The 24,542-nt window shown below is 42.1% G+C and overlaps 1 protein-coding gene across 1 annotated transcript; it reads right to left on the bottom strand.

Annotated features, from left to right (window-relative positions):
* Positions 1–3,211: 3,211 nt before the first annotated feature.
* On the bottom strand, positions 3,212–24,342 carry LOC123967187 (protein O-mannosyl-transferase TMTC1-like; the record flags this gene model as incomplete). Its single annotated transcript, XM_046043221.1, has 9 exons — positions 24,149–24,342; positions 23,193–23,306; positions 16,515–16,658; positions 10,445–10,553; positions 10,123–10,225; positions 7,300–7,435; positions 6,574–6,718; positions 6,241–6,378; positions 3,212–3,334 (listed from the first exon to the last, which is right to left on the bottom strand). Coding segments are annotated over exons 1-9 (1,179 nt in total), but the record flags the coding sequence as incomplete, so codon positions are not given.
* Positions 24,343–24,542: the final 200 nt, after the last annotated feature.

The following is a 24,542-nucleotide window of genomic DNA, read 5'->3' as shown; positions in this document are numbered from 1 at the left end:
GAACCTTTTCTTTTGTTGGTCTGGAGCATCTTTCTAAAACTTGTCACATGCTTTTTTAGGCGGAAACGCCTTTTCTCATCTAAATAGTCAACACCAACCACTTTCTGCAAGGTCATCACGCTGTAATGAACTTCTCTAGATCTGGAAAATACCCAGAAACTTTTACAGATTTTCTGTAAGTTTCATCCAGGAAGTCGTTTATTTCCTCCAGCGTGTGCCGATCTCACACGTGTGAGTGTGATTCTGCAACAGAGATGCAGTCAGAATCGGTGTTGTACTCCATCTCCTCCTCACCAGCTACACTCTCCACAACACACAACCTCCCCTCCCAATCCATCGCACCAGCCGCCTGACTTCGGTCAGATTTAGCTGCCGGTGTTCTGTTGATTTATGCTACCTATCGAGATGTGCTACTCTGCGCATGCACATGACCCACAAGTGTGGTCTGTTTCCACGGCCATAAATCCGTGCAACCTTGCAGTTGGCCATGCTGTTGAGACAGTGGCTGATCATCAGCAATATCAAAATATAATCATTATTAGTCTATCAGAATACGCTACCCCTGATATCTTACATGGCATCTAAACATGGCTTAATATAGTAGCCTATTTCAAGATGCTCCACATCTCTTTACAGTAGCTACACATGGAGTGAGTAGTGGTGCGATACAAAATTATTCTGCAGTGGGAGGATTATTTGATAGGGGATATTAGTCTGTCAGAATACGCTACCCCTGAAATGATGTTATAATATAAAAAAAACAGAAGATATCTTATGGGATTAGAAATGGGAACACATGAGGTGGCATTTTTCGATAGGGCAGATTGACTTGATAGACTCTGCCATCAGTTAGTGCTATGGTAGCATTTTTGACAAGGCAGCATATATTGTCAGAACACCAGCTCTTTCATGCTACCCTCTCCACTCTGTCCGATAACTTTCTATGCTCCTTTCCTTTTTTCTGCTGTAACCCTGTTAACCCGTTACTGCCTCTCTGCCTGAATCAGCTTACTGTTCCCCAAACTGACTGTCTGCCTGCCCGTTGTATCTAGGGTTGCCACCTTAAAATACGGAATCGTCCCGTATTTGAGAACTAACTAGCGTGTTCCGTTTTGAATCAATATCGGGGTGCGTTTTGTCCCGTATTTCTGAGTTGTCTTTAATGCAGCGTCCCAGTCAAATCATCCCACCCACATTCTGTGAAGACTTGTTCTTTTCTACCCCTGACTGGGTAATACCCGCTGCCATTGATTTGATTTTTAAAGTTGAGGTATACAGTCAGACACATAAGCATTCATTTAATAAGAGAAAAGAGAGAGATATAGGTTATGCTTAACCAATCTACAGAATTGCATCCTTCAATAGAATTAACAATAAATAAGGCTGAATAAATAAATACATAAATATATTTACTGACCAATCATAAAAATGGTAATAAATTAATTGAGAAATGTTTGTAGATATTTTAGCCAAAATCTGTGTTTACACCACCCTTTACAATTACTCAAGTTCATTTGCAATTATTTACCCTGTCCATCAACAGCCACATCATAAGCATCGCAGCATCCACTGGTTATGTGGAAAGGATATTTTCCAGAACGACCAACACAGTGACTGCAAGAACAGGTGTGGAGCTCATTAGGAGCTCTTGATCACTCTCAACTTTGAGAAGTCCTGTTCAGTTAGTTTAACTGTAGCTGTTTGAAAGACAACCAGCTACTCAGTGCTGCATGAGTCTTAAAGAGAAAAGAACAAAAAAACATTTATAAAAGGATGTAGGCGCAACATGCTCCAATACTGCACACAAGGCCTACTACTTCTATTCCACTGATCTTCATGATGTTCATGGAAAATCCCTTGCAAAATCGTATCAAAACATTTGTTTTAGCCTGTTTATAGTCAATTAGTTATGGAGATGTTGATTTAATAAGTTAACAAAATACAGTTCACATCCTATTTTTTGTATTGTCGCTGTCACACATTGTTGGCCTATGTATATTATTGTCGTAGCTGTGTATTCAGCTCTGACAATATGACCACTAGTCTGTTGAGTTGTGACAGAGAGAGACTAAGTGCATCTGTTCTCACACTGATAGCTTATAGCAGGTAGCTTATTATAATGTACATTGGTATCCATTTTAATACTTTCCTGAAAACATGTTTTAATTTATGGTTTACCACCACCATCGGGGCTGTGGTTGCTGGGCCCCCGAGGAGTGTGGCCCCCGCTGCGGCAGGCAACCCGTATTTTCTGTTTTGAAGGTGGCAACTAAAAGCTGTATCCCTCTCCTGCCTCAGGCCCAGTCAGCGCAAGACACGGTCCGCCAATCCAGCAGTACGCGCACCCTCCTGTGTTTAGCGGCCGATCCGGCCTCTGGCTCGGAGCGGCCCTCTTTTGGCCTATGAGGACATGCTGTCCGCTTGTGCAGTAACGTTACATCCCCACACTCAGAACGATTCATGCTGCCTGTACTGGCATACACCTTTGTAGACCTACTGTCCTTCCCCTGTCCTACACCTGTCTCCTGAAAGACTGGACATGTTTAAGTTTATTGCTCTTATAGTCCAAACCCACAGTCCTAAAGCCACTCCCTAGCTTCCTGAAGCACTGCAGCTCTCGCTCCAGTTCCTCCAGGAATTTTGGGCTCAATGACAAAAAAATCAAATAGGGCCCCCCCAGCGAAGTTGTTGTCACCACATCTTTATCATCAAAAGCTTTATATATATATAATGTGACTATAAAGGCATGCAACTGTCTTGCTTCTTGTACTTCAATACTAGTACTAGCACAATATTTACATGCATTAGATACAACAGATTTTTTTTGTGTGCACACGCGTGTGTGTGTGCAAGCTTCTCAAATAAATTGCCCTTCATGATGGGAATAATAAAGTCTGTATCGGGAACAGATGGGTTGAGCTGGACCCATACTCCATGCCTCAGAGACAGGAACGGCATCTCAGAGGACACCATCTGCGCCATGAAACACGGTCTGCCGCCCACCAAACACAAAGCAAACACACACCAAGCTACACTAACACTAAGCACAACAGCTACAAAACACTCATACAGTGAATACAGGACGAGAAAAATACAAAAGTTTAAAATCACGCAACTCTCAGCCACACTCACCCGCTCTCCACCACCAAACCGCCAGCATGCAGAGAGAGAGAGGGAGGGGGGGAGAAGGAGGAGAAGAAGAGAGAAGTACCTCAAAGGCTCGGTCCAGCTGGTTCATCTCTCTGAGCTGGTTTCCTTTGGAGAAATACAGCTCTGCTCTCACTGTTAGATCACTGGGGTTCTGCTGCAGGGCCCTGTCCAGAGCATCCAGAGCCTGGCACAGACACACACACTAAGTACAGGCTAACACACAGAAATTAGTATACACAGAAAAAGAAACTTGCTGTTTGAGTGTACTTCCTGGCATGACGGGTTAAGATTCACTGCTGGTTTAGACCAGACATCACTAAAAGCCCCCTTCACTATCTGCTACACAAACCATGAAGACGTCTGAAGGAGAGAGGGATGGAGGAAGGAGAAAAAGCAGATGATATGATAAGTCTAAACTGAATTAAAGAAGAGCTAGCCAGACAGACAGAGTACGGAGATGAAGAGCACGATAATGTATTCCTGTCTCTCTGTGCTGAGTAAAGGTGTGTTCACACTGAAAGCGAATCCAGCGTTTTGGGTGGCTTGATTACATACAAAGTCAATGCAAAGACGCAAATTCCTGCGAATTCGCTCTGGGAGGCATGAAAGAGGTGTTTGTCGCGACATTCACTGGTTCGCGCAAGTTAAAATTTTTCAACATGGGCGAGAAATTCGCTTGGTGCGATGTTGCAAAAGATTGTCCAAATGTCACTGGTGGCTTCGGAGCGTTGTTTGGAGAGGACCTGGCGAGCGGTGTAATGACAATCCGCTGGCCAACGGAGAGCTGCTAAAGAACGGGGTAGTGTACGGGGAGCAGTGCTGCAGTTTTTGGAGAAATAAACACCCGTAGTCGGTCTGGATTCTGCTCTGACAACTACGCCGTTTACCCGCGGGAGGAGCTCAGAGTTAACTGCTTTTAAATTAGCTTTTTACTTTAGTTTTTGGGATTACAACTTGATTTATCTTCACACGCACTTCTCCGCAGCTAGCTTCCGTGAACATCCGGTTCCACTGTTGTTGTTAGCGTCGGATGGCACCAGAGTTCTGCTGGACTGCTACTTCATATTTATATAAAAACTGGACAAAGCTGGACATTACTTGGAGAAAAGAAAGCAAGTGTAGTGGCGACAACAGCGAGGAAGTTGGAACTACCTGGTGAGTTCAGAAAATGTGTGTCTGTCACTTTATTCCAGCTATCGTTGTACTTGTTGTTGTACAAACATTTTAAAAGTTGTTGTCCTGCTGTCTTGCTGACAGACCTGAGAAAGCATGAATTGATATGTCTTACAAATCGGCATCATATTGTAGTTATTTCGGCAACAGTTTGATCCGTTTATTGTAAATCACAGCAAAAGTTTACTTTGGGTTCATATAGCTGTATTCGCAGGTTGTGTTTATTTAATTTTCGCGTTGTGTGTGAACACCCAAAATGTCCAGTGGTCAAACTCGCGCGAGTAAAGCGAGGCGAATATTAACTTCGCTTTCAGTGTGAACACACCTTAAGAGCAGTCTCAGCCAGGGCTGGCAATTAACACCCGCCAAGCACCAAATGCGGGTAGATTTTCCGTTTGGCGGCTAAATGTTGGAAGACTACTTGCCACATTGGCAGGTAAACGTATTCCGTACGATATTGCTATGTTTTTTGTTGTGTGTCGCACTGAAATTGGTTCTCGCTGTAACCAGGGATCGTTCGGATTAGGGGCGTTCATTGGTTGCTGCTATGTTCATTTCAGGTTTCTTGTGTTCGATTGGCGTAGATTTGTAGGGGGGTGGGAGTTTGGGGGATTGGAGTTGGGAGCCGTCAAGTCGTGCTTGGACTACCCAGAGTGTTTTTAGCATTTAGCTAGCTAGCTACCACCGTAATGTGCATACCTGTCGACCATCCCGTTTCCCCCGGGCTTCTCACGTATTTTACCGTTCTCTCCCGGTTTCCTCCCTTTAAAATATTTTCACGTAAATCTTCCGTTTATTTATACTAGCTGTCTGCTACGTGCCCGGTGGAGTTTTTCATCTACCAGTCCCATTGGCAGGTGAACCAAAAAGTTAATTTCCACCCCTGGTGTCAGCTTTATGACTGACTGACAGACAGAGTAACTGTTGACAGAAAATAATTAAAGAATTACGAGGCAATTTTTGAATGAGTCTGGGAATTTAGGCCAAACTCCGTGTTGTTGGGAGCTACGGAGGCATGGGACACACTGGCTGACCAAGTACTGATGTTTCATTTCTGCTCTAGGAATGAAACTGTCCAAAGTTAAAAAATTATTTATTGATTTCACCTTTGTATGTGTGCCTCCCACTCACCTTCATGACTCAGTCACTGCCAAAGTCAATGCCCTCAAGTATAATTTCAAAGCCCTTGTACCTTACTTGAGTATTTCAGTTTTATGCTGCTTCATTACACCCCTTATGGGTGTGTAATGTGCTCACACTTACAGACAGGCGGCTCTGCGTAGCATCAGATTTTCAACATATGTCACATATTGTACATACACGTACACTTAGGCAAGTCCAATCACACTGACACAGCTCAAACACAAGAAAATATATTCTTACATTATTTTAGTAACAAATGGTCCAGTCCCGATTGATTTTGGTTATAATGTGAAGTAGTTTTCATTGGTCTTGTTGTTATTTCTTGGACTACACTTATATACTGTGTAAATTCTGGTCAGTTGTACGCACAGTAGCTCCTCCATTTCTGCTATGAAAGCATTACTGGGCAATAGTGACAATAATGTTCACCAATACTACACTGGTATTTTAGTATGCATGCTGGCATTTTATCGTATTGACTTGTGAACACTCTTGACTCAGTCTTATTCACATATTTACTGTGAAAATGGGTCGCAGGGAAAGTGAAAGACAGACAAGCACAAGTGCTGATGCTGGTGATAGAACAGAGTGGGAGGATGAGTGGCAGCTGCTTGCCAGCTGGTCTGATGTATAGCAGAGGTGATCAGTTTCCACAGTAACTGTTGGAGGGAAAAACATCTCCTGCTGAGAGTTGATCATTCCTGACTGCAACAGACACCAAGGCGATTAGACGCACGCACACGCACACATTTACTGTCACACACACACACACACCTCTGTGTAGTTGCCACGCTTGCTGTAGATTGCGGACAGGAGGCGGTAACATTCGATACAGTTGCCTTCTCTGGATATGATGTCAAGGGTCATCTTCTCAGCCTCTTTGGGACGACCTGCCATGGCTAAAACCTGAGCCTGGGACAGATATACAGTGTGTGTGGAACAAGAGAAACAGTTTTTTCAGGATTTGGCAAAATGTGTGTGGCCAGACAGATGTTGTTTTGGTGACTGTCCAGGATGTGGCAGCAAACACACACCCAGATGTCCTGGCATTCCATCATTCAATGAGTGTGTGTGTGTGTGTGTGTGTGTGTGTGTGTGTCTATTCACCAGAGCCAACCAGATGTCGGTACTGTCTGGCTGCAGGGAAGTTGCCTCTCTGTACACCTGCAGGGCCTCCTCGTAGCGTCCTGTGTTGTAGTACAGAGCTCCAAGTGGAGTCAAAATGTCCACCTTCCTCGTCACCTGCAGCGCCCTGTAGGCAAAGGTCAAAGGTCACAAGATGCCTGGCTCACAACAGAACAGAACAGAAGTACAGAACACAGATTGAGAAAGACTTATGCTGTGTCCAAAAAATTCTCCTTCTTTACTATTTAGTGCACTACATTTACCCTTCGCCATTTAATTTCAGGAACAAAATATAGTGCCCATGGCATGTACACGTCTTTCTGCTAATAATCCCACAACATTAGTGATGATGAAAAATTATAACGAGCCATAATTATCCAAAATCCTACCGAGTATATGTTTTGTAGTGAGTAGTGAATGAGTAAATTTTACATACAGAACTAGTCTATTTGTGTCTCTGTCTCAAAATTAATCAATAGATAATTAATTGATGCTAAGATAAAAAATAAAGCGGGGTTCGAAAGTACTTGAACATTAACAACTCTGTAAATTTCCCGACTCCAACATTTTAGGAAATAAACATCTTTGCTTTCTTGCCAGGAGTTAGATGAGAAGGTCAATCTTCTGGGCTTATAAATATTTTTGCTCCAGGTCACCCTGAGTAGAAACCTGACTTAAGCTGCTGCTAAAATAGGATCCTTTCCTCACCTCTTGTACCAAGACTCGGCTTCTTTGTTCTCATTGGAGGATCGGAGCAGGCGGCCCAGGTTCACCATGGCAACGTAGTGTGCTGGTTTGAGTCTAACAGCTTGCTGGTAGTGAGCAGCTGCCAGCTCACCTTCTCCTTGAGGAGAGAAGAGAGCAAAGACAAAGAGGAAGGAAAAGAAGCGGGTGGACGGAGAAAAGGCATCAAGGAATGGGACAAGAGTGGAAGAGAAATCAGGAAAAAGATAAGAAACATGTACAGCAGGGAAAAAAAGATGACAGAGATAGGTATAGAAAAAAACAAAGGTGAGGTAGTGAGGCAGGAGGCAGATGCAAGGAATGGTGGAAGACCATCTATTAAATGTACGTGACCAGAATTTCCAAATTGAATACCATCTACTGCTCATTTATTATGGAAGCTTTTATTATAATATAAGACTATTGAAACCCACAAATTTCAAATTCAAAGTACATTAATCTAAAGTCAGAGTAAAACTAAAAGTGACCCTAAGTAGCCTCTACGGGTTCTATATTTATGGCGGCACAATGACCAGCAGAAGCAGTGCTCTGACAGTTTGGTTCTTTCCTGTGGTTAAATTGGCATAACTATAAAAATAACATTTCATGTGGTTAAAGCAGGAATGTCAGTAAATCAAGCTGCATTTATCTATAAATGAATAAATGGTTGTCCATAGCTGATTTACAGCCTACTGTATGCAAAGTTTCTCCTTCAGTTCATTAAGTCTCTGCTGCCTCTGATTTGAGAAGTGCTGCATCAGAGTGCAGTGTCATCACATACAGCCATCTACTGTATTTACCGTCATTAAATAACATACAATTCCACACACGTCAGACATGTATAACTTGATATTCTGGTTCTTTATAAGGACATGTTGGATAACTGTTGCACTAGTTGTTATTGAGCAATTAAAATATGGCCCTATTAGTCTAAACAGGTCAGTTTCCATGACTGAGGAACGACCAAAGCCCAAATAAAAATAAAAATAAAATGGCCTTTTTGTGTCACATTTAACAAACTGAGCAACTTGTCATAATAAACATATTTGCTAGGACCAACAGCACTGATATATCACAGTTCACCTGACACTCAAATGCTTCTTTCTAACCCTAACAGAGAGCTGACCTGGAACACAGACACCACCTGCATCCTGTCTAATCTACAAGGAGATGAGACATGTGACTTCCTCCATAAAAGCTCCTGTTGCCTACATGTACACTAAATAATCCAGTTAGTCTCTTCTGACTTAAGTATACTTGGGAGCACAGGCTGTTGCTTGATGGTGTGTTAGGTAGCTTTGTCTTTGGAAGATTTAGAGTCTGTGGACACAAAGCATTATAATCACATGCTATCTTGCTGGAAAGTAAAACTGGATATTGTGATAAAAAACAGCAGCAGACTTTTCAACAAGCATGTCCACTCTGTGGCCACTTTATTAGGAACACCCATACCTATTGCAATTCAATTTCAATTCTGCCATAAACTCTACTTTACAGGGTTTATAAGGTTTACTTTTTGCTGACATTGTAGAACATGTGTGTTATGATATGTTTATTATTAAGGTCATAGTTAAAGATAATGTTGCACTACATCATATTTAGAGGTTTTTCTAATTTCTTTGTACAGTAAAAACCATCACCAACTATGACCTCTATGCTAAAATATTTAATAAAACACCTTGTGATGTAAATTCTAATTACCCTCAATTTAACTTTAATTAAACAACCAACACAGTTTGATTTTGCATTTAGGTTTATTATCATTTTTTGACATGCATCATTTCTAGAAGGAGGGCACTTGTTGGGTTATGTCCTCTTTAAGCTGCATTGAAATAATTTTCTTTCTTTTGAGGTGAGGTGCGGTCCCCTCAATGTAAAAGACTCACTGATACAATGGGTCTGTACTGAATTGGTGAATGGGTGAATGTGTCATGTCACATTCACCCGTTCACACACATTCACAAACTCATGGCAGAGGTGCAGACTGCGCATCAGAAAGGAACTAATCATTGGAATACTTTAGGGTTCAATATCTAGCTCAAAAACACCTCGACATGCAGACTGTGGGAGCTGGGGATTGAACTACCAACCTTCTGATTAGTGGGCGACCTGACCCTGCCCCAGCACGGGGATTTTGGGGAGAGAGCCTTTTGTTTGTAAATTGTCTATGTAGTGAGTATTTGTAGTTAAGAGAGTCATTGTGTTTTGTTCACCTCTTGTGTATGTTAAATAGTTTGACCTGCCATTATATATCTTCCCCTCCTGTCATTAGTTATGTCAGTTTTGTCTTTGTTGAGGTCAGAAGTCAGAAATCAATTGGATGAACTGACCTCAACAAAACAATGTATTTTCAGTTCAGTTCTGTTTTGTTGACCTCTTTTAGGAATTTTTTGATAATCTAATTTTGGCAAAACATCGTGCAGACTAATTGTTGGCTCTGACAGATTAGATCTCTGCAGCCAGTTTTAGTTCTCTGGTAACAAGTTGGTTTGTATAATATAATATCCTGAACTGAACTGAAGTTCACTGAAATCAGTGGCTCCCTGAAAGGTAGAACATTTTAAAAACATCAGCAATGCTTAACAAAATATGCACTTTACTATTAATGGGCCAAATCAGCAGTTAAAATTAAATTAGGATTAAAAAACAGCACAGTCCTTTAAAAAAAATTCACTATGAGGTATGTAGGAAGTGGTTGAATATTACTGTAAACCTGTGTATATCTATGCATTATAAGGCTATGGTGTTAAAGGGAGCCTGAGTTTACCCACCAGCCCTGGGGCCAGAGAGCTGCTAGGTTCAACTCACCCGTATCCACCAGAAACACTCCGTAGTTATTATGCAGGTCAGAGCTGTCTGGACAGTTCTCTATTCCTTTCAGATACACTTCATTGGCTTCAGCAAAGCGTTTCTGTGGGAGAATAAAGATAGAATGAATACAAGACACGAACTAGACCAAGGTTACAGGAAGCTGGAGTTTGTGCAACTGCCAAACAGATTAGCCAGCTACAGTTATGAAGTAGTGATAAGTTACAACCCGCCTTCAGGCACATAAGTCAAATGTGCTACTAATTTATATGTATGAATGTAAGACAGAGAGTCAGGGAGTGTCCTTTTTGCGTTGTTTCACCTGCTCAGCATAGAGTGATGCCAGACTAGAATAAGCATCAGCGAAATGTGGACCATAGCGTATGGAGTCCTTCAGCAAAGTCTCAGCCTCTTTCTCCTTCCCCTGGGACCTGGAACACAGCATCATCATCATCCTGATCATCATCAACAGCCCTGTCATCATATGTTCATCATCATCATCGTTTCCATCAACAATATCATTAGCCATTAGACAACTCCCTACCCATCCATGTGTATACATGGCAAGCTTGAGGCAGAGAGCAGCAGTAAAGACCACCCAGGGTACAGAACAGAGCAGGCATTAATAAATTGCATTACATTTACTCATTTGGCAGACGATTTTATCCAAAGCGACTTACATTTGAGGAACAACTTACAACCATCAACAGAGCATCAATACAGCACGAGATCTACAACTGACAATACATACTAGTAAGCAATAAACACTAGTAAGTGCTAATAGCACATACAGTATGGCATCAATGGGAGAGTTAACAAAAAAGTGCAATCAATATAAGAGAATTTGAAGGGGATAGAAAAAGAAGAGCACAGGAAGTCCATGTTAGAGGTTAAGGGTTAGAGGTGTATAAGAGAAAGTGTTCTCGGAAGAGATGAGTTTTGAAGAGCTTCTTGAAGTTAGAGAGACATCTCTGGTCTGATGGCATGTGGTAGCTCGTTCCACCAGATTGCTTTGTATGAAGGGTGAATTTGATTCGGGAGGCCATGGGTATCCAGTGGCGGTCACACAGTAATGGAGTGACATGAGTCCTTTTGGGCTGATCAAAAACCAGAAGTGCTGCTGCGTTCTGAATCATTTGTAGGGGATTCACCGCACAAGCTGGAAGACCCACTAAGATAGAATTGTAATAGTCGAGGTGAGAGATAACCGTGGCCTGTATCAGAAGCTGGGTGACATACTGAGTACACTGTTAAAAAAATCTGTAATTTTACAGTTTTATTGCTTTTTATTTTACAGATTTTTTCCTGTATTTTTGAAATACATGAAAATATCAAAAAATTGCAAAACAAAAAAAATAACATGAAAAACCTGTAGCTGTGAATAACCATAACATTTCTGTTATTTTAAAGAAAATATTAAATAATTTTTTTTGATATAAAAAAACTGTTCCAATACATTCAGGATTGTATTTTCACAAATATTATTTGTCTTATTTAAGACACTGTTAAATTTAAGTTTAATACTGTAAAAACATTTCTTAAACTTGGTACAATTAGTAACAGTTAACCGTAACAAAAAACATGTGTTCTGTAATTTGACATAGATTTGCTTGTTAATTGATACATATCTCCTATAATTATGGGTATTTGGAATATGGAATTTGGAAATAAAAACATTGAATAAATGTTATTTTAATCAGTCTATAATGTCTACAAGCATTTGATAACTGAAAACAGCCACAATCCACAGGGGTCGGGTGCCTTGACGGACCAGACCCGGGAGGCAGAGGCTGGCTCTGGGGATGTGGAACGTCACCTCTCTGTGGGGGAAGGAGCCGGACCTTGTGCGGGAGATGGAGCACTACCAATTAGATCTGGTGGGGCTGACCTCCACGCACAGTTCTGGAACCGTACTCCTTCATAGGGGATGGACACTATTCTTCTCTGGAGTTGCTCAAGGTGTGAGGCGCCAGGCAGGTGTGGGGATACTCACAAGTCCCAGCTGAGCGCCGCTACGTTGGAGTTTACTCCGGTGAACTAGAGGGTTGCCTCCCTACGCCTTCGGGTAGTGGGGGGGAAAACTCTGACTGTTGTTTGTGCATATGCACCAAACAGCAGTGTAGAGTATTTGGCCTTCTTGGATGGAAATCTCCTGAATGGAGTTCTGTATGGGGCTCAAGTAGGGGACTCCATAGTTCTGCTGGGAGACTTCAATGCAATGATGGAGATACCTGGAAAGGCGTGATTGGGAGGAACGGCCCCCCTGATCTGAACCCGAGTGGGTGTTTGTGCCTCTGCTGTGGCAGATGCAAAGCAGCGGGTGTGGGAGAAGTTCGGAGAAGACATGGAGAAGGACTTTCGGTTGGCACCAAAGTGTTTCTGGAGAACTGTCCGCCATCTCAGGAGGGGGAAGCGGGGAACCGTCCAAGCTGTTTACAGTAAGGATGGGACCCTGTTGACCTCAACTGGGGAGGTAATTGGGCGGTGGAAGGAACACTTTGAGGAACTCCTAAATCCGACTGACACGCCCTCTCTAGTAGAGGCAGAGCTGGAGGCTGATGGGGGTTTCTCGTCAATTTCCCTGGTGGAAGTCACTGAGGTAGTCAAACAACTCCACAGTGGCAAAGCCCCAGGGATTGATGAGATCCGCCCAGAAATGCTAAAAGCTTTGGGTGTGGAGGGGCTGTCTTGGATGACACGTCTCTTTAACATTGCGTGGAAGTCGGGTACAGTGCCCAAGGAGTGGCAGACTGGGGTGGTGGTTCCCCTGTTCAAAAAGGGGGACCAGAGAGTGTGTGCCAATTACAGAGGTATCACACTTCTCAGCCTCCCCGGTAAATTCTACTCCAAGGTGCTGGAATGGAACTCTCACAAGGATCCTGGAGTGGGCCCATCCAGTCTACATGTGCTTTGTAGATCTGGAGAAGGCGTATGATTGGGTCCCCCAGGAGATACTGTGGGAGGTGCTGTGGGAGTATGGGGTGAGGGGGGCCCTTCTCAGGGCTATCCAATCCCTGTACATCCAAAGCGAGAGCTGTGTCCGAGGACTCTTTCCAGGTGAGGGTTGGCCTTCACCAGGGCTGCGCTTTGTCACCAATCCTGTTTGTGATATTCATGGACAGGATATCGAGGTGTAGTCGTGGCGAGGAGGGGCTGCGGTTCGGTGGGCTTGGGATCTCGCCACTGCTTTTTGCGGATGATGTGGTCCTGATGGCATCATTGGTCCGTGACCTTCAGCTCTGGATTGGTTCGCAGCCGCGAAGCGGTTGGGATGAGGATTAGCACCTTTAAACCGGTGGAGTGCCAACTCCAGGTAGGGAATGAGTCCTTACCCCAAGTGAAGGAGTTCAAGTACCTCGGGGTCTTGATCACGAGTGAGGGGAAACTGGAGCAGGAGATTGGCCGGAGAATCAGAGCATGTGGTATTGCACTCGCTTTACCGCACCGTTGTGACGAAAAGAGAGCTGAGCCGTAAGGCAAAGCCAGGCATTCTGTGCCTGACCTCACAGATGCGCTTCTACAAGAATGGTCAAAAATTCCAATGGACACAATCCTAAAAGCTGATTACCAGTTTAAGAACAGTATTTTGACCTTTTGTTTGCGGGTCATCATTTTTTTAGAATAAACATTGATTACCTTTTACAAGATTTTTATGTAAAATTATATAATAAAACTTCCGCAAATGATTTGTATTATAGCAGTGTTCAACTGTATTTATTGGTAATTTAATTGTTTTTACAGGTGTATATGTTCTTCAATAAACATTAAAAGCCCCAAAATATTTTTTGTAAAAAGAAACTGTACTGTATTGTCATCATGGAATATTACCGTACTTTTACGAGTTAGTTATTTACTGTTATTTAACGGTATTTTTCTGGCGCCTTCCGTATTTTTACTAATTAGTTATTTACTGTTATTTAACGGTATTTTTCTGGCGCCCCAGCTACCGGAATATTTCCTATTTTTCACTTTTTTTTTTAACAGTGTAAGATGGGACCTGATTTTTCTTATGTTGTATAGACCAAAGCGGCACAACCAAGAGACAGCAGCGACATGGTCTGAAAAGGACAGCTGGTCATCAATCATGACACCCTAGTTTCTTACCACCTTGGTTGGAGTGATGGTTGGGGAGCAAATTTGTAGTTTGATGTTGTGGTGGATAGATTGCTTGGCTGGAATGACCAAGAGTTCAGTCTTAGAGAGGTTTAGTTGAAGATGGCGAGACTTCATCCATGCAGATATGTCCGAGAGACAGTCCGTGATCCGCGCTGAGACGGTGGGATCGTCTGGCAGGAAGGATAGGTAGAGTTGCATAATCATCTGTGTAGCAGTGGTAAGAGAAGCCGTGCGAGCGAATGATTGGCCCCAGTGAGGTGGTGTAAATTGAGAAGGGGACCTAGCACAGAGAGTTGGGGAACCCCTGTGGAGATTGAGTGGGAAGAAGATAATTGTCCTTGCCCCAAAACATTGTAGGAACGCCGAGAGGCAGGATTCAAACCACAGGAGTGCTTTACTCGAGATGCCTGTTGCTGAGAGTGCGGATAACAGGATCCTGTGATTGACTGTGTTAAAGGCAGCTGATAGGTCGGCAGGATAAGAACCGAGGACTGGGCTGCAGCTTTAGCTTCTGTGACAGACAAAAGTGCCGTTTCGGTAGAGTGGCCACTAAGCCAGACTGTAAGCACAGAAAGACATGACTAATCAGATACGGCCTGCAATGGAGTGGTGGATGGTGGCGGCAGATTACAAGCTGCTTGCAGAGGAAGCAGCAAGGGCAGGCAGGCTATAGCAGCTTAAATAAGGCGCCTTGTATGGAATTTGCAAATGAATGCAAAGAGAGTTATCAGCTGTGAGCTGAGCTGGACTTTGTTGCCTCCCTGAACTAACGCATTAGCATCACACCCTTCATTTATTATCATCATTAGCAGAAATTCGATCATAGTCTCACTGTCGTGGTCTCAGGTTGTCCTAAAACAAATCATTGTCAGTACTAGCTTTCCCCTGACTATAGCAGCAATATTTCTTACAATCATCCTGATTAGTAGAAGCTATAATAGCATACTCTCATCACCATTATCATCATAATCATCAGTAGGAGTTATATTATTATAGTCATCATTATCATCATCTTCACCGGTGTCATAATCAACATCATCAACAGAAGCAAAATTAGCAATTGTACACAAATCAACACATGGACAAACAAACACACAGTGCTGTTGTGGGCTTGCAGCAGTGGATCGATGGTGTGTTTGTTCTCACAGCTCCACTGATAACACAGAGGTGGTCTGAGCCATAATAATGGACTTCGTTTCAACTGCAAATATTGATGTAATTTTCTATTAGTGCCAGCAGAGCTCAGGTCAGTCTATGCTGTTTGACCGACCAAACAAAAGACTCCCCAGTTGTATAAACAGCTGTTTAAAGTGGCGGTGTCATCACAAGTGTGGTGTGGCATTATTTTTTAGGCCTGACAGCCTCTGACCATTCATTTCCATCCAGCTATGTTTTAACATTTCTCTTAGTTCTGTTTGTGTCCACATTGACAGACCATGACTCCAAGGTTCTGCATCAGTAGTGCAATGAATCATGGTCAATGAGTTTAACAATGGTTTGTTGATTGAAAACTATGTGGGTGACCTGAAAGCAATCCACAACAAAAATGTACTAGGCAGAGAGTTGACTTTCCAACCCAGGTCTGATATTTCTAGGGAGACACTGACATATACAGGTTTTTTCCTACGTTCCAATATAGCAATCTCCTCCTCCTCCTCCTCCTCCTCCTCCTCCTCCTCCTCCTCCTCCTCCTCCTCCTCCTCCTCCTCATCATCATCATCACCACCACAGGCTGCAACCGTCGCATTTTGTAACCATCTTTGGACACAGTGCTACTAAATGTTATACCTAGGAGCAGCACCAGTAGCTAACGCTAGGCTCTTGTCATCATGACAATTCAGGATGGGCAATTCTACGAAGGATGTCCTCTATATCTGGTCCATAAGTGCTCTTGTTTTTTTCCATAATAACAGTATGGGGACAGATGCACTGATACAATTGAACAGCTTAACAATTAAAGATGTTGTTTCTGTTGTTGTGATCATTCTTGGGAGCTGAGGGGGAGAAAATATACTTAAGAAGTTGTTGTAAGAACATTAAGAATGTCACCAGCTGTTAGGGCCACTTTTGGGAGCTCTTTGGAGAGCTGAAAAAAATACTTTCTTTCCACTAGAAAGATGTTAACATGATTTCTGCAAAGTCTCCAGATGTGGATAGTGTCTTTTGTTTCTGTCACATTTCACAAAGTGACGGTAAAGCAGTATCGTGTGATCAAAAGTGGGTGCTATCACCGTACAGCTGTTCTCCAATAGCTTTTAAGTGTGAGTGTGTCTTACTTGAGGAGGTTTCCAAGGTTAAACAGAGCTCGGTTATGCTGAGGGTTTGTGTCCAGTGCTCTCCTGTAGTAGCGCTCAGCCTCCTCTGGGTTGCGAGTTAGAGTGCCGAGGTTGTTCATGGCGCTGGCATGGCGGGGGTATAACCTGAGAGGGAAGAAATGGACACAAAAAAAACAGGAGAGGGGAGGTTGGAAAGAGGAGGAGAGAAAATAAGGAGACAGAACAAGAGTCCAATTCAATTGATAGTATACAGTCTGCAGAATAACTGCAAATGTTTGACTTAAGTAAACCTGTAATAACTGACTTTTTTCCCAAGTAGTGAACACAACATTGAAATATACATACATACACACACTTTTTAAGTTGATATGGTGAACAAACAATAGCTTATTTACACATGCAACATTCGCTTGGAGTGGTGTTGAAAGTCGTCTGTAACAAGCATTACAGTCAAACTATGTTCATATTAGGAACCACTAATGGCTGCACACTTCCAGAGGGGAGCATAGCATAACATGATCTTGTTTGGACAAAGTGCCTTGTGACAGTGATAAGGATTGTCTTAAGAGCAATTGGTGATGATAACTCAGCAGCAAGTGTGGGGAATCTGCGTCCAACAGGCTCTCTGCTGACATTTACTGTTGCTCTCCATCACTGCAAGACCTCTGTGTGATTAAAATACACTTTTATAGTTAGTGCCCATTATGGTGACTCAAGCCTCAAGACACAGTGGGTAATGCTCTTCCCTGTTCCTATGGTAACTTTGTTACCCCCTTTTTAATGGGTTGGCATTGCCTTGTGCAGAAAAAGATGCAGTCGTTGAAAAACCTGAGAGAAGCCAGCACTGATCAACAGAGTGAGAGCCGTCTCATAACACCAGTGGCAGCCTTAAGCATCTGGAATGATGAATGACCTGTGGAATGATGGACCATCATTCCACAGTTCACAATCAATACAGTGAAACTTCACACTTAAGGCACACCTGTGCAATACCCATGCTGTCTGATCAGCATCTTGATATGCACATATGCACATGTACCCTGCCTTATCCAATCAGATGTCCTGACAGTGATGGAAGTAAGGCACACTGCTACAATGGGTGGAAGAGGATGTAGCTTCTGGACTCCTGCACAGAGACTTCCTTTGTCTTTGTTCGAATGGGGCCTGATGCTGTAGTGACAAGCTCTTAAGTGCAGAGAAACAGCTCATGCAGGGTTAATGCCTCCCAACATTCAAGTCTATTGTCCACAGCTTTAATTAAATTCTAAGCTAGTTTCAACTAGCTGTACCAATTCAAATCAACACAAATGCTAAAAGTTCTAATTGAGTTTCTGTACTCACCAACGAGGTCAGTTACAGCTTCCCTGTCCTTAGAGCCTTGCTGCTAGCGTGGCTAAAAATCACCAAAATTAGGAAAACTAAGGAAACCTAACCTAACCTAAGGAAACAGATGTAACAGCATCTGCTTACATCCCTATGTCATATACACTTCTGGAGGAGATTTAAAGAATTAACTTATTGACTTCTTTCAAGTGCTCATTATGTGTCCTTGTCTCCTCGCTTCTCTATACAGCAGCCTATGACCTGGAAATCAGTCAAAGGATGCCATTAATAAATCAATACCTTTAGGATTTAGTCAGATTTCTCTACTTCTAGTTGATGGATTATGTCTGACTTTGGGAATCAAAAATTGCCCTGTTAATTAAAGTAAGTTTGAGAGGTCGGGTGGGTTTGAGGTTAATTATGAGCTGGGATGTGGTTTGGCGCTGGATGAAAGCTATTGGGGCTCTCTGCTCGGGGTTGGTAGGCTGGATTAGCAGAGAGCCATTGTACCGTGCGTCCCCCACATGCTCGCAGCACACAACTCTGCTGCTACAGGAAGATGCAGAGAATGAAAAGGAGAGGTGGAGAAGAAGAGAAAAAAGATCTACGTGACCACCTCAAGTCAATTTCAGACAGGTTGCAATCATGTAGCATGATAGTTGTCAAGTTTAAATGACAGACAGTTGGTGGACAGAGTTCCATTAAACTTGTAAGCACATCATATTGTAATGAAGACTGATTACCATCACCTGTGTTAGGGGGTGGGGAGGATCATGCAGTGATAAAGGGAGTGTTTTGAACGGCCCAATTTGGCTGATAGAGAGACTAAACTACTTTAGTCTGTGGCTGTGGTGGGAGGGTGCTATTCGCTACTTTTAGTGTTCCTGGCAGTGAAGATAGCCGGCAGGGGGTCTGTTCCTGTGTTAGGAGGGGAGGCACGCGCTTTTAGGTAGAGAGGGACCCGGATCTAGTAAGTGCCTGTGTCTGTGTTTGACTGTTTCTCAAGTCGACACGCCAATCCAAGTGATTTTCCGCAGCCAGGGTTTGAATCCAGCTTATGGTTTGGAGTGGTCTTATTGAATGTGTTGCATTTTTATATGGTGTCTCAGCAGTTTTTCAGGGTACAAGTTGCTGTGTGGTTGATACAGTATGCAGTGGTCCTCTCGGGTACAACCATCAACAAGAGAGGTATAAAATTCTACTCATTGTCACAGATAAATAGCTGCCAGATTACAGATGGACTAATCTGAAAAAAGGACAGAAGGATGGAGGCGAACACATGAGAGAGGAGAGGTTGAACCACATCTCTGAGGTTCCTCAGGAAGCCTCTGCAGTGACAGGAACAATTAATGGACACTCTCCTCATCGAGGCAGCCTGTGTGTATGATAGATGAATAGAGCACAAGCTTGCAGCTGAAACCAGGCCATAACATGCATGAACTTGCTCCAATTAAAATGCATTATTCTGAAATAAATTAATTGCACTTTAATCAATTAAGAAACAATTTAGGCAACAATATTGTTGTTTAAATGAAAAATTAACCCACATATTTGTTGCACATTGTGTTTTTGCACCAGGGAATGTTATGTACTTTCTTGTGTTGGGTGATGAGATAATAAAATTGAATGTGAAATAGACTTTTCACTTACAAACTCTTAATCTAAAAAAATTACTGCAATTTGGACCTTTGCAGTTGAATTTGAATTGTGCCCTGATTTCATGACAGGATTACACCAAGCTTCTTTTTGGAAATCTGGCAACAGTATAAAAATGGCCATGAAAAATTTTGTCATAAAAATGTCATTTTACATTCAGTTTCATTATCATTACGGCAGTGTTGTGTTTAGGAATACACTAAAAATTGTCAGTGAAGTTTTCCTTACACCTTTTCATTGTGGCAGTAATTATGCATTTTCAAAAATGAAAAGACAACAAGAGCTCATGCAGATTTTAGTAACAAAAGTTTTGTGTGACAAATGTATTTGCATAAAATCCCTATAACAACCCTTGCATTTAGGTTCCAATGTCACAATACTGTATGACAATGTATTACAAAAAAGCCCTTATGCTATTTTAAACTTACACAGACTGTGTGCAAATTTCTGCATGGAAATTCTACGTCGCAACACATTTGCTTTAAATTGTCTGCTTAATCAAGAAATGTGTATAAAGCTATGTCACAATATATGTGATTTAAAGGGATAGTAAGTAGTCGTAATCAAGTTGTAATCAAATACACTTCATAATACATAATATATGGTGCAAAGGAAGGTTCTAGCAAATGTCTTTTGACATACTGTGATTTATGCAAATAATAACCAATTAATGGTGACATAGGCACTTGTTATGCAAATGTGTGTGCATATTCTGGAGTCCAATGAGCTTAATAAAAGATAACATTTTGGTAAAGATTGAGTCATGTTTTGAGACCTTGTGTAGTATGCAAAAGAAGGTCATCAAAACCTTCCAGCAATATGGAAACTTGAAACAGTGATTTATGACCACCATAACCAATCATTTCTGCAGTACTACATTAAACTGATGGCTCATACAGCTCCACAGATATTGCACAGATTCATGTCGATACAATTCAGACAGAAGTTATGGAAAAACAAGCCACTTACTGCATTATTTTCTATACCTTCAGCACAATTCTTCGGGGCCTTGGTAGCTGTTTGACTGCTCACATTACATGCAATCATTTTTATTTTTAGCCAAACATTTTAGGGTTTTTGCTGGGCATTCAGCTGTAGCCTAGGGCTGGACGATATGGCCAAAAATGTTATCACGATAAAAAGTGTCATATTTTTCGATATCGATAATTATCACGATAAGTATCAAACCGTTATTTCTTTCTGGTTTAAAGGCTGATTTTTGCTCCTGAGTTAAAGTTAAAGAAACCTGATGGTTAATTGTGCTTTAAACCAGGGGCATAGGAGCGACTTTGAACCTGGGGGGGATGCAGAAGGGCTGGTGGGGTTCGCGTGCATTCCCCCCCGATATTTTTTTTCATTTCTAATGACTTTTGAAAACAGAATGTATTTATTAGTGTGGCTCAAAGAGGGTATTTGCAGTGACAGAAGATGGAGAATAGAATGGAGAGGGGAGATTATGAAAACTCTGGTACAGTTTAATATAACTTGAACAAAACCGACTACATACCATAAAAACCATGGAACAGCTGCTAGTTAATGTAGCTAGCCACAGTACAAATGTATTTAGTTATCCTAAAGTTACACTTGTGAGCTGTCTGTGATATTTCCTGTGTCTCACTTGGCCCTGACTCTCCCTGTAACAAATGTTTGTGAACACAGAACTGTCTTCAATGCAAACTCTGAAGACATGCCAATGGCCTAACAAAATCTTTTACTATGTGAATATTAGAATATACAGTATGTCTAGTAGCTATCCATACAACTTACAAGCTCATCCTCCTTTGTTTTTTCTACTCCTACTCCTGTGACCTCTGACCTCTTCCTCTTAAAATACTGCAGGATGCTCGTCTCTGTGTGATAATTTTGACTACTTTTAAATTGTTTATGGACACATAGCAGAGACACATACACACCTCAGGACACAGGGTTTTAAGGTCAAGGACAGGCGCAAACAAATGGCCCAGGAGTTTGTCCCTGGTCAGCCCACTCTCCAGACAAAGCATTTGTTGGGGCCTCTGGGTCTTCAGAGACCTTTATTCCTGCATTCTTGAGAATTTTATGCAAGTTCAGTACATAACTAAAGGAGCCTTTAAAATACATTTTCAAAACTAGAAACTCCTCTCTTACTCTCCTAAAGTTCTGCTATTGCCCTCATCTCTGCTGTCTGTTGCATGTTCACCATATCAGAGCTAGTAGTGGTGCTGCTGGCCAGTGTTGGGTAGCTACTCAAAATCACTACTCAAGAAAAAGTACAATTACTCCCATAAAAATTCAATCAAGTAAAAGAAAATACAAATATCAAGTAAAAGTATAATATATTTAATAAAATATTTAATCTGCTGTTCATCAGGTTAGAAACAGCTGAGCAACATGGTTATTTCTGGAAATGCAATTTGCTGTGCTTGTTGATTAATTTAGCTTTTATTGTGGCAGTAACATGCAGCAGCTCATTGTTGAAGCAGGTAAACCTACATACAGAGGAAGCTGCGCGTCATGCATAAAGCCCAACAGGACTGTTTTATCCACCATATTTTCTCTCTCTCTCTCTGCATCTCAAAAACGACTGTTTGGTGAGTTAATAACAGCGGGAAGCTGCTGAGTGAAAGCCAAGATTAGTTTCACCTGCAACATTCTGTTTACGGACTCACCGTCAGACAGCGCTAAAACAAATGGCCGGATGCATATTACAGACTGGTTAAATTATGAAGGTATCAAAGAAAATGTAGCGCAATTAAAAATTGATTACTGGCCTAAAGAAAATCCTAGAGTAAAGAGTAAAAGTACAGTTTTAAAAAAGGATCATGAAAATGTGCCAATGACTTTGTTTATTTTATTTATTCATTTTGCAAATTTGCGTTACTCCTGCTGCATGCGTCCTCACTACTGTCTTCAGGCAAGTAACAGCAGCACAAAAGAAAAGTCTGTAATATCAACCCGCTGCACCAGCCTCGAGTGAACTCTTTTTTTCTCCCTTGAGTTTTCAGCACCACCTTTGTGTGGTGTCGGACTTTTTCTAGAGGCCTAACGTTAGGCTACATGTTTTTTGTCCGCGTTTCAACTATTTAATCATGCCTGATACAGAGTGTGATTGATTGTCACTCAAACTGCACCTGCTATGAGCCAACTCCGAAATCGCCTGAAAAAAGTGAAGGGGACAAAACATCGATTTTGAAATGTGGGGGGGGACATGTCTTACACATCTTATTAAAAAATTAAGTCCTAATTCGTGTATAAAAAAGTGAATAAAATCAAACATTTATTGAATATTTATTGAACATTTATAATATTGTTATTGAAAAAAAAAATTCGATAATTATTGATATTGTTTTATTGTCCAGCCCTACTGTAGCCTGACTAGCCACTCTTTGGCTGATCAGCAGCACAGTGGAGAGGAGTGGAGTGTACATTAATTGACTCAAGGAGTAATGTCTCAAGGCAAGGTTTTGTAGCATTTTCAACATGAATTGAAGCTCAGGTTTTTTGTAAAATGTGAACAAAAAGAGCCACAGGACTAAACCACAGTGGCATCACAACGAGAGGGAAACTTTGTGTCTTTGTCATTTAACAAGCTGATGTTTAGAATTTGAACAGGAACTTCAATGAAACAGTTCTATTAGCAACAGGAAACAGCTTTGACTTAAATGGAGGGGGATTAGTACAGTATAAGAGAGCTTTGAGAGCTTTGGCTCAGAGTCAGACCTGAGGGCAGTGGTGTAGTGGTGAATGGCCTCCTGGTGCCGGCCGCTGTCTTTCAGGAAGTTGGCGTAGTTGTAGTGGACTTTAGCATTGTGAGGCAGAGTCTGGATACCAGAGCTGAAACAAGGAGGAAGAGCGGGGAGAGGAGGAGGCATGAGGTCGGGCTGTAGAAAGAAATGGGTTACAGACATCTGAGCAAAATAACTGTGATGATGGCCTGCAGCCCCACTGGGACTGGATATATGTGTGTGTGTGGGGCAGGGGGGGTACACATTACTTGTGCTAGTCAGTGACCTTAACCTGTCCAGAGCGCCTTTTTGGGTAATTTTTCACGCCCACCCCAGTAATAATTACAGCCACAATGACCTCTTGTTTTTCTGTGAACTGGCTGCTCTTCCTGTCATTTAAATCCCGTCCAGAGGAATGTCCTCGTGTTTCTAAGTGTCTTATCAGCTCAGAGTGAAATTTGAGTTTTGTGTGACAACATGCTGTTGCTACTCTGAGAGATGGAAACATGCGAACACCAACATATAGGCTTATCCTGGAACCAATATGACAATAGAACAAAAGTAAAGCATTCAGGAGACAGCTATTCTCTTTACAGCCTTGTTTTTTAGCCGATACATGGCTTGCTGCTAGGTGGGGATGGTGGTGGGGCTTTAAAACATAAATGCCTAGGAGCCCTTTGTCTCATAATCCGTCCATGACAACATTACATGATCATATGAGCACCTGTAACTCTGACAGGGAGCTTATTCCATTCTATAATAGCTTTAAAAAGGGTAGATAGAGCAATGCCATGATAATCTGTTTTTTTCATCTGTGAAAGAGGTGGGTAAAAAAGTTTTGGCAGGATAATTTTTTTTCTAAATTACTATTTTTCACCTGTGAAAACAGGCCTTAGCATATGTTAAGGAAGTTCTCTCACTCTCGCACACATACACACAGTATCTCCTTACCGGAAGAGGGCCTCCCTGGAGAGCCAGACGTGGTTCTGCTGGACGGTCTTCCAGGAGAAGAGCAGGAACAGAAGTAGCATCGAGACACTGAGAACTGTGGTGCCCCAACGGCCCACCACCGAACACAACCGACCAAGGCCATGAGCCACCAGGATACAGTAACCCATACTGTATGTAGGAGAGGCGTAGGAGGGAGGATTTAAATGAGGGGAAAGGAGGACAGAGAGGAGAGTGAGAGACAAAAAGGCAAAGGTATTATTCATGGCCCATGAGTTCTTCTTGATCTGTTACTGCAGTCCTACATCCTCTCAGTGTTGCTGTCATTACTCAGCACGTGCCTCTTCAAACCTGTGTGACATCATGTCATTGCCCCTGGGGGCCTTTCATCCAAATC

Source organism: Micropterus dolomieu, unplaced genomic scaffold, assembly GCF_021292245.1.
Source record: "Micropterus dolomieu isolate WLL.071019.BEF.003 ecotype Adirondacks unplaced genomic scaffold, ASM2129224v1 scaffold_116, whole genome shotgun sequence".
Classification (NCBI taxonomy): Eukaryota; Metazoa; Chordata; class Actinopteri; order Centrarchiformes; family Centrarchidae; genus Micropterus; species Micropterus dolomieu.
Note: the sequence above shows the minus strand (reverse complement) of the source record. Positions and strands in the feature narration are given on the sequence as shown.